The sequence below is a fragment of the Pan paniscus genome, chromosome 20, assembly GCF_029289425.2.
Source record: "Pan paniscus chromosome 20, NHGRI_mPanPan1-v2.0_pri, whole genome shotgun sequence".
NCBI lineage: Eukaryota > Metazoa > Chordata > Mammalia > Primates > Hominidae > Pan > Pan paniscus.
In genome coordinates this window covers 22,137,139-22,150,810 of record NC_073269.2, presented here as the reverse complement: position 1 = coordinate 22,150,810, position 13,672 = coordinate 22,137,139, and the positions used below count along the sequence as shown (strand labels likewise).

Below are 13,672 nucleotides of genomic sequence, written 5' to 3'. Positions count from 1 at the left end.
TCACCTTTGCTCAGTGGCTAAGTTTTCCATCACTTGCAATGAAGATGATCCCCATTAACACAAAGTGATTGGCGTGGACTTCGGTTAACGAGTCTCAAATTTTTATTTTGATGGCAAAAATCACACAGGGAAGAACAAAGATTATCCATGACAAACTAGGAGTGGAAATGGGCTGGGAGACACAGAAAATGGGTGCCCACAGTTCCTGGGATCCCTCCTGGAATCCTGGGTTTCCTTCCTAGGACCCTGCAAGGTACCCTACGTGCCTCCTGGAACCCCCCCACCCCGGAGGTCCCAAGGAACCCAATTTGAGAACCAAGGCTTTAGGCCAAGGACTTCCTTGCACAAGAAGGTGCAGATGTACAGGGATGGTTCAGACCGTGGCCTCAACCTCAGTGGCTTCATCCTCCTCCTCCAGCAGGCTGTAGGAAGCATGGCTCTGGCAAGGCCGCTGCAGGGGGTGGGCCAACAGTTTCGCCATGCAGTTGTGCAACTCCAGGGCTGGGCCAGCCAGCGCCACCTCATACTTGTAGCTGGTACCCTTGGTATCCAGGCTGCCCATGAAGGCAAACATATCCTGCCGGGGAGGCGGGGGTCAGTGAAGGGCTGTTCAGGCAGAGGTTACCCCAACAGGCCCTTCATATCCCTGGAGGGCTTCTCAGAAGAGGGGACATCTGGGGTGGGTTCTAAAGGGTGAAGAGGAGTTTGCCAAGCAGAAACCATTCACACATTCAGCAAACATTCCCCGCCATGGACCCAGTGTTAAGGATCCGAAGAGGTCCCAGTCATGGCTCCCAAAGAGTCCCCAGTGTGGGCCGGGCGCGGTGGCTCACGCCTGTAATCCCAGCACTTTGGGAGGCTGAGGCGGGCAGATCACAAGGTCAGGAGATCAAGACCATCCTGGCTAACACGGTGAAACCCCATCTCTACTAAAAAATACAAAAAATTAGCCGGGCGTGGTGGCAGGCACCTGTAGTCCTAGCTACTCGGGAGGCTGAGGCAGGAGAATGGCGCAAACCCGGGAGGCGGAGCTGGCAGTGAGCCGGGATCACACCACTGCTCTCCAGCCTGGGCAACAGAGCGAGACTCCGCCTCAAAAAAAAAAAAAAAAAAAAAAAAGAGTCCCCAGTGTGGAGGCACACAGTCAGATACAGACACATTCTCCTGGCCCCCACTTTGATCCTTCTTGAAAAACAGGGAGGGCTTCTCAGAGGAGGGACTTTTTATTTTACTTATTTTATTTTTTTAATTTTTTTTTTTGAGACAGGGTTTCGCTGTTGTTCCCAGGCTGGAGTGCAACGGCACGATCTCGGCTCACCACAACCTCTGCCTCCCGGGTTCAAGCGATTCTCCTGCCTCAGCCTCCTGAGTAGATGGGATTATAGGCATGTGCCACCACGCCTGGTTAATTTTGTATTTTTAGTAGAGACAGGGTTTCTCCATGTTGGTCAGGCTGGTCTGAACTCCCAACTCAAGTGAGTCACCCGCCTCGGCTTCCCAAAGTGCTGGGATTACAGGTGTGAGCCACCACACCTGGCCGTATTTTTATTTTTTGACACAGGGTCTCCGCCCTGTCACCCAGGCTGGAGTGCAGTGGCTTCATCACAGCTCACTGCAATCTCCACCTTTCGAGCTCAAGCGAGCCTCCTGTCTCAGCCTCCCGAGCAGCTGGGACCACAGGCGTACACCACCACGCCTGGCTAGAGGGGGGACTTTTGATTTGGGTATTGAGATATAAGGAGGAGCTGGTCTCAATTCCCTGTTCATAGTTGGGTAAACTGAGGCTCAGAGAAGTAAGTAGTCCACTCGAGGTCCCACAGCTAATTCAGGTCTGGGATGTGAAGGCCCAGCAGGGCCTGGGGAGTCCAAGAGGGATGGATGCTCCAGGCTGAGGGTGCAGCGAGGTCAAAGGCAGGAAGAAAGGGAAGAGGGAGCGGGTCGTGGTGGCTCACACCTGTAATCCCAGCGCTTTGGGAGGCTGAAGCAGGCAGATCACCTGAGATCAGGAGTTCAAGACCAGCCTGGCCAACATGGTGAAACCCCGTCTCTACTAAAAATACAAAAATTAACCTGGTATGATGGCAGGTACCTGTAACCCCAGCTACTCGGGAGGCTGACACAGGAGAATTGCTTGAACCCGGGAGGCAGAGGTTGCAGTGAGCCGAGATCATGCCACTGCACTCCAGCCTGGGAGACAGAGGGAGACTCTGTCTCAAAAAAAAAAAAAAAGAAGAAGAAAGAAAAGCAAGCAAGCAAGAAAGAAAGGAAAGCAGGGAACGTTGGAGATGGGGGAGGCAGGACTCAACATGTTGCCTGGACCATCGTCCCAGTGGCTGCCACCCCATCAGTCACAGCAGACAACTGGGAAACGGCTGTTCAATGACCAATGCCATGACCTACCCCAACCAGGGTTCCAGGGGTATCAAATGGAGGTAGAGACCCCCAGACCCAGTGCAGGTGTGTTCCAAGACATCCTGTCCACACCCGCCTGCTACTCACACCTGCTGCAGCCTCTCACCTTCCAACTCATCTCCTCCTCCTTCTCCTCGGTGCCATTGTGGATGTAAACAACGTCAAAGAAGAAATATGGGCACTGGAACATTTTCTGCAGGGGAAGTAAAGAACACCAGCCTCTGGGGCTTGGGTCACCCCGTGCCCCATGACTATAACTCCCCCATTTCTGCCTCAGACTCTGGGAACTTACCTCTAGGCACCCCAGCCTCTGTGGTTGGAAGTCCCTCCTGGTGTCTAACCACCATCCTCATGGCTGCAGGCACCCCTCCCTCTCCCAGGCCTCACCCACCTTCATGGGCTCCGTCAAGGAGAACTGGGGCTGGCAAGGTGGACGGCTGTAGACAAGGATGGTGCGGACCACATATGGCGGGGGAATCGTCTGCACATTCTCTGTGACCGGAAGCTCAGTTTTCTGCTGGCTGCATACCCGGGAGAGGGAGCAGTCAGAGCAGCCTGTGGGGGTCTGCCCCTCTTAGCACCCTGAGAGAGACCCCAGATGCTCACCGGGCAGGTGAGGCCCCACTGATGTCTCCCAAGTTCACTGCTGCCTGTGAGGCATCCCATGAGCAGTTCCCTCTGCCCTGAGCATGTTCCCAGCCCCACCCCTCTGAGTGCAACGGTGAGATCTCGGCTCACTGCAACCTCTACCTCCCAGGTTCAAGCGATTCTCCTGCCTCGGCCTCTCAAGTAGCTGGGATTACAGGTGCCCAGCTAATTTTTGTATTTTTAGTAGAGACGCGGTTTCACCATGTTGGGCAGGCTGGTCTCAAACTCCTGACCTCAGGTGATCTGCCCGCCTCGGCCTCCCAAAGTGCTGAGATTACAGGCCTGAGCCACTGGGCCCGGCCACCCTCAGTGTCCTGAACATCCCCCATCACTGCCGTCAGCTGGAGCTGCTTAGCAGCATGTGCATCTCCACCAGCCCCCATGCTCCCAAGACACACATAAATGAGGAATTGCTCAGGGCGAGGTAGGAAGGGAGGAGGCTTTAAGGCTCCCTAGATTACTTCTGTGCTGTTTGGAGCTTTTTCCCAGAAGTGACCCTTCTCTTTGAAGGTGAATAAGAATTTCCCCACAGGGGACTTACATGAGGCTGAAAAGTCCTTCCAGATCTGGTGGGGATGCTAAGGAGAAGGCTAGTAGAGCACGAGTGAGCGGGAAACAGGTGGCTTCCCCGATCCCGATGCCAGAGGAGACCCGGCACCCCTAGGGACGCACCATGTGACCCTGGCCAAGTCACTTGCCCTGACACACAAATTCCCCTCAGCATGGATCACAAAATAGGGTGCTGGTACCGGATGACTTTAAGACTCTTGGTATGCCAGGCATGGTGGCACATGCCTGCAATCATAGCACTTTGGGAGGCCAAGGCAGGTGGACCATCTGAGGTCAGGAGTTCGAGGCCAGCCTGGCCAACACGGTGAAACCCTGTCTCTACTAAAAATACAAAATTAGCTGGGCCTGATGGCACATGTCTGTAATCCCAGCTACTTGGGAGGCTAAGACAGGAAAATTGCTTGAACTCGGGAGATGGAGATTGCGGTGAGCCAAGATCGTGCCACTGCACTCCAGCCTGGGCAACAAGAGCGAGACTCCATCTCAAAAAAAAACATAATAATAAATAAGATCCACAGGGAGCCATGGGAGGTTTTGGAGCAGAGATGGGATGGGATGGAATCTAATTTATGTTTTAAAACAGAATGGGGCCGGGCATGGTGGCTCATGCCTGTAATCTCAGCACTTTGGGAGGCTGGGGTGGGCTGATCACTTGAGCCCAGGAATTCAAGACCAGCCTGGGCAACATAGCAAGACCCCATCTCTACAAAACATTCAAAATTAGCCAGGTGTGGTGGTGCACACCTGTAATCCCAGCTACTTGGGAGGCTGAGGCAGGAGAATTGCTTGAACCTGGGAGGTGGAAGTTGCAATGAGCCAAGATCGCATCACTGCACTCAGCCAGGGCAACAAGAGCAAAAATAAAAAAAGGTCCCCTTTCCTGCATGGCTGGGGCCACTCTCCTCAAAATGAAAGAGCCAGGGGTGTCTTGTCCTCCTGGAAAAAACTCTCACCATTTATTCCTTTTTTAACTAACGAGAGTCCTATTCTATTTCAGTTTTGGGCCACACATGAGCCTTTTATGTCCAAATTACCATAAAATGTCCTGCGCCCAGGTTCAAGTGGCTGTAGGAACAATGGTGACATTTCCGTCACACACTGCCATTTATTGATCACTGACTGTACGCCCAGTCCTGTGTGAGGTGATCCCCTTGTGGGTGAATTTTGGACCTCCTGAATACAAATAAGGTACTTCTTTTTTTTTTTTTTTTTTTTTTAAAGACGGAGTCTCACTCTGTCTCCCAGGCTGGAGTACAGTGGCGAGATCTCAGCTCACTGCAACCTCCGCCTCCCGGACTCAAGTGATTCTTGTGCCTCAGCCTCACAAGTCGCTGGGATAATAGGCATGGACCACCATGCCCGGACCAAATCAGGTACTTTTGCTTCTGTATTATTACAGCATCTCCATGGGGTAGGCAGCTTTGTGCCTTCCACAGTACAGATGGGGAAACTGAGGCTCAGAGGGGTGACTTTCCCAGCCTTGGCAGATCTGAGATCTGAACCTCAGCCAGCCAGAGTCATGACTTAGACTTTCCTGGGCCCCAAGGATGACAGAAGGAGACAGGCCCCTTCATGGGGACATCTCTGCCAGGAAGGATACTGAAGGTGGAACAGGAGGCCGTCTCCAGATCATAGAGGCAGCTACAGAGCTCGCGGGGGTCGGAGGTCAGGCCAGACAGCTGCAGGGAAGCAGAGGCCTCAGTGCGATGCTCCCCGGGCCCCAGGGGACCCCAGGGCACCCAGCACCTGCCGCAGCCTCACCCAGGCCGTGTCATCGTTCACCACCACCAGTGCAAACTCGTGGCTTTTGTCGATCTTGTGTTTTGTCCGCACGAACATCTCAATCATCTTCTGGGAGACATTGAGGGCGTTGGTTTTGGAGCTGGGGAGGCAGAGAGTACAGGGGAATTAAAGTTCCCTCAGGGCCGGGCACAGTGGCTCACGCCTGTAATTCCAGTACTTTGGGAGGCTGAGGCAGGTGGATCACGAGGTCAGGAGTTCAAGACCAGCCTGGTCAAGATGGTGAAACCCCATCTCTACTAAAAATACAAAAAAATTAGCCGGGCGTGGTGGCGAGTGCCTGTAATCCCAGCTACTCAGGAGGCTGAGTCAGAGAATTGCTTGAACCCAGAAGGCGGAGGTTGCAGTGAGCTGAGATCGCGCCACTGCAGTCCAGCCTGGGCGACAGAGTGAGACTCTGTCTCAAAAAAAAAAAAAAAAAAAAAGTTCCTTCAGCCACCCTCCTCTGAAAACCCTGCATGATAAGGCCCTGGAGGTATAGGTCATACTGCAGGGGTGTGGCGGAGCTCAGCCACAAACCCAGTCTGGCTGACATCAGAGCTCCTGCCCTCTCCAAATGGGTCCCTCTGCGCAGCATGGGGCTCAAGGTTCCCCTAGAGTCATTGCAGGAACTTTGCTCAGCCATGGGCAGTTGTGAATGCCACTGAGGGGAAGAAGGTGTCACCTTCAACATCTCCAAGGAGGTCCTCAAGCCCCATCCAGGTCCTGCAACCCAAACTGCCCCCCACCCCAGATACAGCTGCAGGCAGCACATGACTCCAGACAAGGGCTTCAGGGCCAGCCGGGCCTGGGTCCGAATCCTGGCTCTGCCCCATTACTCTGAGCCCTTGAGCAAGTCACTTTGCTTCTTGGCATCTCCAACTCATTGCTATGAATGGAGCCTCAATGGGCCATAGCCTTAACATTACCAGTTGTCCTTGCTACTCTTTTTTAATTTTTTTATTTTATTTTACTTTTTTTGAGACAGAGTTTCGTTCTTGTTGCCCAGGCTGGAGTGCAATGGCGCGATCTTGGCTCACCGCAACCTCCATCTCCTGGATTCAAACGATTCTCCTGCCTCAGCCTCCCGAGTAGCTGGGATTATAGGCACGCACCACCGTGCCCAGCTAATTTTTGTATTTTTAGTAGAGGTGGGGGTTTCACTATGTCGGCCAGGCTGGTCTCGAACCCCAGACCTTGTGATCCGCCCACCTTGGCCTCCCAAAGTAATGGGATTACAGGTATGAGCCACCAAGCCCGGCTTCTTTTTTCCTTTTTTTAAAGAGACAGGGTCGGCCGGGCACGGTGGCTCACACCTGTAATCCCAGCACTTTGGGAGGCCGAGGCAGGCGGATCATGAGGTCAGGAGATTTGAGACCATCCTCCCTAACACGGTGAAACCCCATCTCTACTAAAAATACAAAAAAATTAGCCAGGCGTGGTGGCAGGCACCTGTAGTCCCAGCTACTCGGAGGCTGAGGCAGGAGAATGGCGTGAACCCAGGAGGCGGAGCTTGCAGTGAGCGGAGATCGCACCACTGCACTCCAGATTGGGCGACAAAGCGAGACTCCGTCTCAAAAAAAAAAACAAAAAAAAGGGACAGGGTCTCGCTCTGTCGCCCAGGCTGGAGTGTGGTGGCAAAATCATAGCTCACTGCAGCCTCAAACTCTTGGGATCAAGTGATCCTCCCAGCTTGCCCTCCCAAGTAGCTGGGACTCTAGGAGCATGCCACCATGCTCGCTAATTTTTTAAAAATACATTTAGAGGCTGGGTGCTCATGCCTGTAATCCCAGCACTTTGGGAGGCCAAGGCAGGCAGATGACTTCAGATTAGGAGTTTTGAGACCAGCCTGGCCAACATGGCAAAACTCTGTCTCTACTAAAAATACAAAAATTAAACGGGCATGGTGGTGCATGCCTATAATCTCAGGTACTCGGGAGGATGAGGCACAAGAATGGCTTGAACCCAGGAGGCAGGGGTTGCAATGAGCTGAGCTCACGCCATTGCACTCCAGCCTAGGCAAGAGAGCGACACCCTGTCTCAAAAATAAATAAATACATACATACATACACATACATATATATTTTTTATTTTTTTAGAGATGGGGTCCATGTTGCCCAGACTAGTCTCGAACCCCTAGCCTCAAGTGATCCTCCTATCTCAGCCTCCCAAGTCACTGGGATTACAGGCATGAGCCACTGCACCTGGCTCTTGCTAATCTCTGATACTGCCAAGCCTGAAGCCAGACCAAGCTGGTGTGAGTTTCAGAGTGAGAGCCCCGTATCTTTTGGGCTGGACCCTCCCAGCCATGGCTGCATGTTCAAGCCCTAAAATGTCCCTCTTACCCGTTGAACGACTCCAGCTTTGGCAGTGACATTTCCTCTGACAGGTCCAGGCAGATAATCTGCAAGGTAGTTGGAGGGTGGTGAGCATCCTCTGACCTTAACGTTGGCCCCCACACCACTCACTGGCCCTCTTCAAGCTGCCTTGTCTGAAAAGGCAGTATGGTGACCTTTAATCCTCAGCCAAGCCATCTACTTTGAAAAGCAATGGCTTAGAAGAATGGGCACTGAACTGGGAGTCCAAGTAGATAAGTAAATAAATGAGCCAGAGAATGTGTGACACAGAAACACAGAAATGAGGATATAGTGGATCGAACTGTGGCTCCCAAAAGACATGTCCACCCAGAACCTGAGAATGTGACCTTATTTGGCCTGGCACAGTGGCTCACACCTGTAATCCCAGCACTTAGGGAGGGCAAGGTGGGTGGATCACTTCAGGTCAGGAGTTTGAGACCAGCCTGGCCAACATGGCGAAACCCCATCTCTACTAAAAATACAAAAAATTGGCCAGGTGTGGTGGCACCTACCTGTAATCCCAGCTACTCAGGAGGCTAAACCAAGAGAATTGCTTGAACCCGGGAGGTGGAGGTTGCAGTGAGCCCTGATTGCGCCACTGCACTCCAGCCTGGGTGACAGAGTGAAACTCTGTCTCAAAAAAAAAAAAAAAAAAAAGAGGCCAGGCGTGATGGCTCACGCCTGTAATCCCAGCACTTTGGGAGGCCGAGACGGGAGGATCACGAGATCAGGAGATCGAGACCATCCTGGCTAACAGGGTGAAACCCCGTCTCTACTAACAAAATACAAAAAAATTAGCCAGGCGTGGTGGCGGGCGCCTGTAGTCCCAGCTACTCGGGAGGCTGAGGCAGGAGAATGGAGTGAACCCAGGAGGCGGAGCTTGCAGTGAGCCGAGGTTGCGCCACTGCACTCCAGCCTGGGCGACAGAGCAAGACTCTGTCTCAAAAAAAAAAAAAAAAAAGACGCTTGGCGCGGTAGCTCACGCCTGTAATCCCAGCACCTTGGGAGGCTGAGGCAGACAGATCACAAGGTCAGGAGATTGAGACCATCCTGGCCAACATGGTAAAACCTGGTCTCTACTAAAAAATACAAAAATTAGTTGGGTGTGGCGGTGAGTGCCTGCAATCCCAGCTACTTGGGAGGCTGAGGCAGGAGAATCGTTTGAACCAGGGAGCCGGAGGTTGCAGTGAGCTGAGATCACGCCACTGCACACCAGCCTGGTGACAGAGCGGGACTCCGTCTCAAAAAAAAAAAAAAAAAAAAAACAACAATGTGACCTTATTTGGAATCAGGGTCTCTGCAGATGTAATTAAAGTAAGGGTCTTGAGATAAGATCCTGTTTTGATGACAAGTGTCCTTATAGGAGACAGAAGCGGAGAAGACACAGAGACACAGTGAGAAAGGCTTTATGAGGATATGAGGACTGGACAGAATTAGGCAAAGAGCCAGGCGCGGTGGCTAACACCTGTAATCCCAGCACTTTGGGATGCTGAGGTGGGTGGAACACAAGGTCAGGAGATGGAGACCATCCTGGCTAACACGGTGAAACCCCATCTCAGTGGCTGGGTGCGGTGGCTCACGCCTGTAATCCCAGCACTTTGGGAGGCCGAGGCAGGTGGATCACGAGGTCAAGAGATCGAGACCATCCTGGCTAACACGGTGAAACCCTGTCTCTACTAAAAAATACAAAAAATTAGCCAGGCATAGTAGCGGGCGCCTGTAGTCCCAGCTACTCAGGAGGCTGAAGCAGGAGAATGGCGTGAACCCGGGAGGCAGAGCTTGCAGTGAGCCGAGACAGCGCCACTGCACTGCACTCCAGCCTGGGCGACAGAGCGAGACTCCTTCTCAAAAAAAAGAAAAAAAAGAAAGAAAGAAACCCCATCTCTACTAAAAATACAAAAAATTAGCTGGGCATGGTGGCGGGCACCTGTAGCTACTCAGGAGGCTGAGGCGGGAGAATGGCATGAACCCGGGAGGCGGAGGTTGCAGTGAGCTGAGATCACAACACTGCACTCCAGCCTGGGTGACAGAGCAAGACTCCATCTCAAAAAAACAAAACAAAAAAATTGGGCAAAGACTAGAGTGATGCAGCCACAATCCAAGGAATGCCAGGAGCCACGAGAGGCTAGAAGAGGCAAGAAAGGGTCAGGCAGAGTGGCTCATGCCTATAATCCCAGCACTTTGGGAGGCCAAGGCAGGCGGATCACCCAAGGTCAAGAGTTCGAGACCAGCCTGGCCAATGTGGTGAAACCCTGTCTCTACTAAAAATACAAAAATTAGCCGGGCGTTGTGGTGGGCACTTGTAATCCCAGCTGCTCGGGAGGCTGAGGCAGGAGAACTGCTTGAACCCGGGAGGCAGAGGTTGCAGTGAGCCAAGATCGTGCCATTGCACTGCAGCCTGGGCAACAAGAGCGAAACTCCATCTCAAAAAAAAAAAAAAAAAACAGACAGACAAAATGAAGAGGCAAGAAAGAATCCTCTCTTAGAGCCTCCAGAGGGGCCATGGCCCTGCCGACAGCTGACTTCTGGCCCCAAGAACTGTGAGAGAATAAATTTCTCTTGTTGAAAGCTACCAAGTCCATGGTGACTTGTGGCAGCCACAGGTAACTAATACAAAGGGAATGTTTGCAGTGTGAATCCCAAAAGACAAGATGCTAGGTTCCCTAGCATCTCAGAGCCCCAGGCCACCCCCGCTACTTACCACTTTCTCTGGACAGTTGACCCTTGGTGTCCGAATTTGGACCTCAGGGGCTGGCGGGGGCACCTGCCAGGACTTAGGGCCGGCTCCTGAAGTGTTGGGGCTCCCATCATCAGCACTGGCGGCCTCACCCTCACCCTCGCTGCGGCTGCCCACGCTGGCCTGTGCCCCCACTGCCCGGTCCTCAGCCCCTTCAGGATTGGAGCGAGTGCGGGGCCGAGGCTCTGCCGAGTGCTCCTCTTCCTCCTCCTCCTCTTCAGTGGGGCTGCTGGGCTCTGCCACTTCCATGGCTCCTGTGTGGCTAGATGGAACACGGACAGGGGAAGCCAGAATCCTCCCCTTGGAGTTTTAAAAACATTTGGTTACGGTCGGGCACGGTGGCTCATGCCTGTAATCCCAGCACTTTGGGAGGCCGAGGCAGGTGGATCACCTGAGGTTGGAAGTTCGAGACCAGCTTGACCAACATGGAGAAACCCCGTCTCAACTAAAAATACAAAATTAGACGGGCGTGGTGGCGCATGCGGATAATCCCAGCTACTCAGGAGGCTGAGGTAGGAGAATCGCTTGAACCCGGGAGGGGAGGCTGCGGTGAGCCGAGATCCCGCCACTGCACTCCATCCTGGGCAAAAAGAGCGAAACTCCGTCTCAAAAAAAAAAAAAAAAAAAAAAAAAAATTGGTTACTAAGAAGGAAGAGGGGCGATGAGCTGCTTACTGATGATGAGTTACTCCTCTTAGGGAGTCAGTTTCCTCAGCTGCAGAATGGCTGCCTTTGACACCTATCAGCCGAGCAGCCACTCCGACATAAGATAACAGTCCCCCCTCTCTTTTCCTCTTTTTTTTTTCTTTTTAACGTAGTGCTAGCCCCATGCCCCTACTCGGCCAGTGAGCACATCCCAGCTCTCTGGCCACTGAAAATGGCTCAGGGATGGGCACATGACCCAAATCAGGCCATTGAGTGGCAGCTCTGCAACTTCTAACAGTGTCATCAAGGAAAAGAGACTCTCATTAGAGTTGCAGAGCTGGTAGAATAAAGTTGAGAGCTGCGAGGGGCCCCTTTTGCCTCTAAGGTAAAAAGCGAAATGGTCTCCACCCAGAAAACTGCAGATCGAATTCTGACCACCTGGACCCAGCTCCTGTTAGACCCAATCTATAAGCCACCAACTTCCTTTTCTTCCTTAAGCCAGATTGAGTAGGGTTTTCTGTTACCTAAAACTGAAAATGTCTTGGTGAATAAGGGAATAATAACCTCTAGGACACCCTCGTCCCTAGCGGGTGTCTGCATGAGGGAGAAGCAAAATATTAGTACTGTGGTTCCCCTTGGAGAGAAACAGGACGCGAATGGAGCAGTTTGTCTATCTGGGCAATAGGCACGGGCTTCCCAAGATGGTCTTTGAGCGCCTTGCAGTCCCCACACCTCTAAGAAAAACAAGGCTTTAGCGGCAGCAAGGATGGAGGCTACACTGCAGGAGAAACCAGAAATAAAGGCGGAAGCCCCAGGAAAGGCGAGGAGCTGGATCTCTTGGGGCAAAGGGAGCTGGGCCCCTAGGAACGGGCCCCGCACGCTTTCACCACCCACCTTCGGCTCACCGTAGCCTGAACCTCCTTCTAAATCAGCCGCCGACTCACTAGGAAGCCGCCATCTTTACAGCCGGAAGTTGTACGGCGCAGCCCCAACGCCTCCTGGGAAATGTAGTTCAGCGGGCTGCAGAACAAGCGGAGACAGAAACTGGTTGAGGCTAGGAAGAACTTGGAAGCTGATAGGCTGAAACTGGGTTGGGGGTGGGGTTTGGAGTGAGAGCTGCCTGGAGCTGGGTGCGGCGGGACCTGGAATGTGATTGGCTACACTGGAGCAAAGTATGAAATGTGATTGGATTAAAAAAATTAGTGAATTTTTGTTTTTGGCCGAATCAGACTACAATAGTCAGTGCTTCTACCGTGATAGGCTGAAACGTGGAATAGAGGTGGAGCTTGCAATGTGATAGGCTAAGAGGGACGGAGAAGGCCGATTTAGGGAAAGAGGAGGAGCTGATTGGTGATTGGTGGAGCTGGCCTGAGCCTCCGTGTGGGGCAGGTATTCCCATGTGGGTGTGGCCTGAGCATCCAGGGCCCTTCCCAATTACTTAATTCTTGTTCCTTATTTTACATATATTTGCATGAATCAAAAAATACTTACTCTGGTCTTATTGGGTCACTGTAGGTGGAGCGAAGCTAAGTCGGGCCTATTTCAAGCCTGTCTCTTTTTTCATGGCTTTTTTTTTTCTTATTTTTAGAGACAGGGTATCGCTCTGTCGCCCAAACTAGACTGCAGTCACGCGATCATGGCTAGTCACTACAGCCAAGCGATCTCTCAAGTAGCTGAGACTACAGGCGAGGACCACCGAATCAGGCTAACTTAGGCTTCCTTCCATTTTTTTTTTTTTTTTTTTTTTTTTTAGACGGAGTCTCATTCTGTCGCCCAGACTGTCGTTGTCTTCTTAGTGCACACTTCCCCCTTAGCCCCAGAAGTATTTATTTATTTATTTTTATTTTTTTGAGACAGAGTCTTGCTCTGTCGCCCAGGCTGGAGTGCAGTGGCTCAATCTCGGCTCACTGCAACCTCCACATCCAGGGTTTGAGCAATTCTCCTGCCTCAGCCTCCCAAGTAGCTGGAATTACAGGCATTCACCACCAGGCCCGGCTGAGATATATATATATAGTATTTTTAGTAGAGCTGGGTTTTTGTTGTTTTTGTTTGTTTGTTTTTTTGAGATGGAGTCTCGCTGTGTCACCTAGAGCGGCTCTTTGAAGGCTCTAAGCCTTTGCCCAGGCAGTTCCTTCTGCCTGGAATGCTGTTCCTCCTGTTGCTTTTCTGGCAAGTTCTTTATCCTTCAAAGCTCACCTTACACAGCCCCTCCGGCTATTCTCAAATTAGAGCCTAGCCAATGTGGCCGGCTTCTTTGACCCTTAAAAAAAAAAAAAAAAAACTGAGGAGTTGGGGGCAGTGGCTCACACCTATAATCCCAGCATTTTGGGAGGCTGAGGTGGGTGGATCACGACGTCAGGAGTTCGAGATCAGCCTGGCCAATATGGTGAAACCCCGTCTCTACTAAAAATACAAAAAATTAGCTGGGTGTGGTGGCACGCACCTATAATCACAGCTACTCAGAAGGCTGAGGCAGAAGAATCGCTTGAACCCAGGAGGTGGAGGTTGCAGTGAGCCGAGATCAC

The 13,672-nt window shown here is 52.1% G+C and overlaps 1 protein-coding gene across 12 annotated transcripts; it reads right to left on the bottom strand.

Annotated features, from left to right (window-relative positions):
* Positions 1-84: 84 nt before the first annotated feature.
* On the bottom strand, positions 85-12,200 carry BABAM1 (BRISC and BRCA1 A complex member 1). Of its 12 annotated transcripts, XM_063600002.1 has the most exons (10): positions 12,042-12,135; positions 10,895-11,083; positions 10,468-10,803; positions 7,755-7,813; positions 5,392-5,512; positions 5,231-5,309; positions 3,602-3,626; positions 2,804-2,933; positions 2,519-2,605; positions 85-577 (listed from the first exon to the last, which is right to left on the bottom strand). In XM_063600002.1, exons 2-10 carry the CDS (start codon positions 10,928-10,930, stop codon positions 374-376), a joined length of 1,077 nt encoding a protein of 358 aa, XP_063456072.1. In that variant the 5' UTR covers positions 10,931-11,083; positions 12,042-12,135; the 3' UTR covers positions 85-373. The 12 variants fall into 12 exon arrangements, with proteins under 12 accessions (XP_063456072.1, XP_034800734.1, XP_034800738.1 ...); XM_034944843.2 differs by lacking the exon at positions 10,895-11,083 and having other exon boundaries at positions 3,602-3,650; positions 10,468-10,765; positions 12,042-12,200; XM_034944847.2 differs by lacking the exon at positions 10,895-11,083 and having other exon boundaries at positions 10,468-10,765; positions 12,042-12,199.
* Between the last annotated feature and the right edge of the window lie 1,472 nt (positions 12,201-13,672).

Coding starts and splice junctions, on each gene's coding strand:
- BABAM1 (XM_063600002.1), bottom strand. CDS start 10,930: ATGTTGGTCAAGCTGGTCTCGAACTTCCAACCTCAG. Junction 10,804..10,894: donor TCTCGAACTTCCAACCTCAG/GTGATCCACCTG, acceptor TAAAACTCCAAG/GGGAGGATTCTGGCTTCCCC. Junction 5,513..7,754: donor AAGCTGGAGTCGTTCAACGG/GTAAGAGGGACA, acceptor CTGCCTCCCCAG/CTCCAAAACCAACGCCCTCA.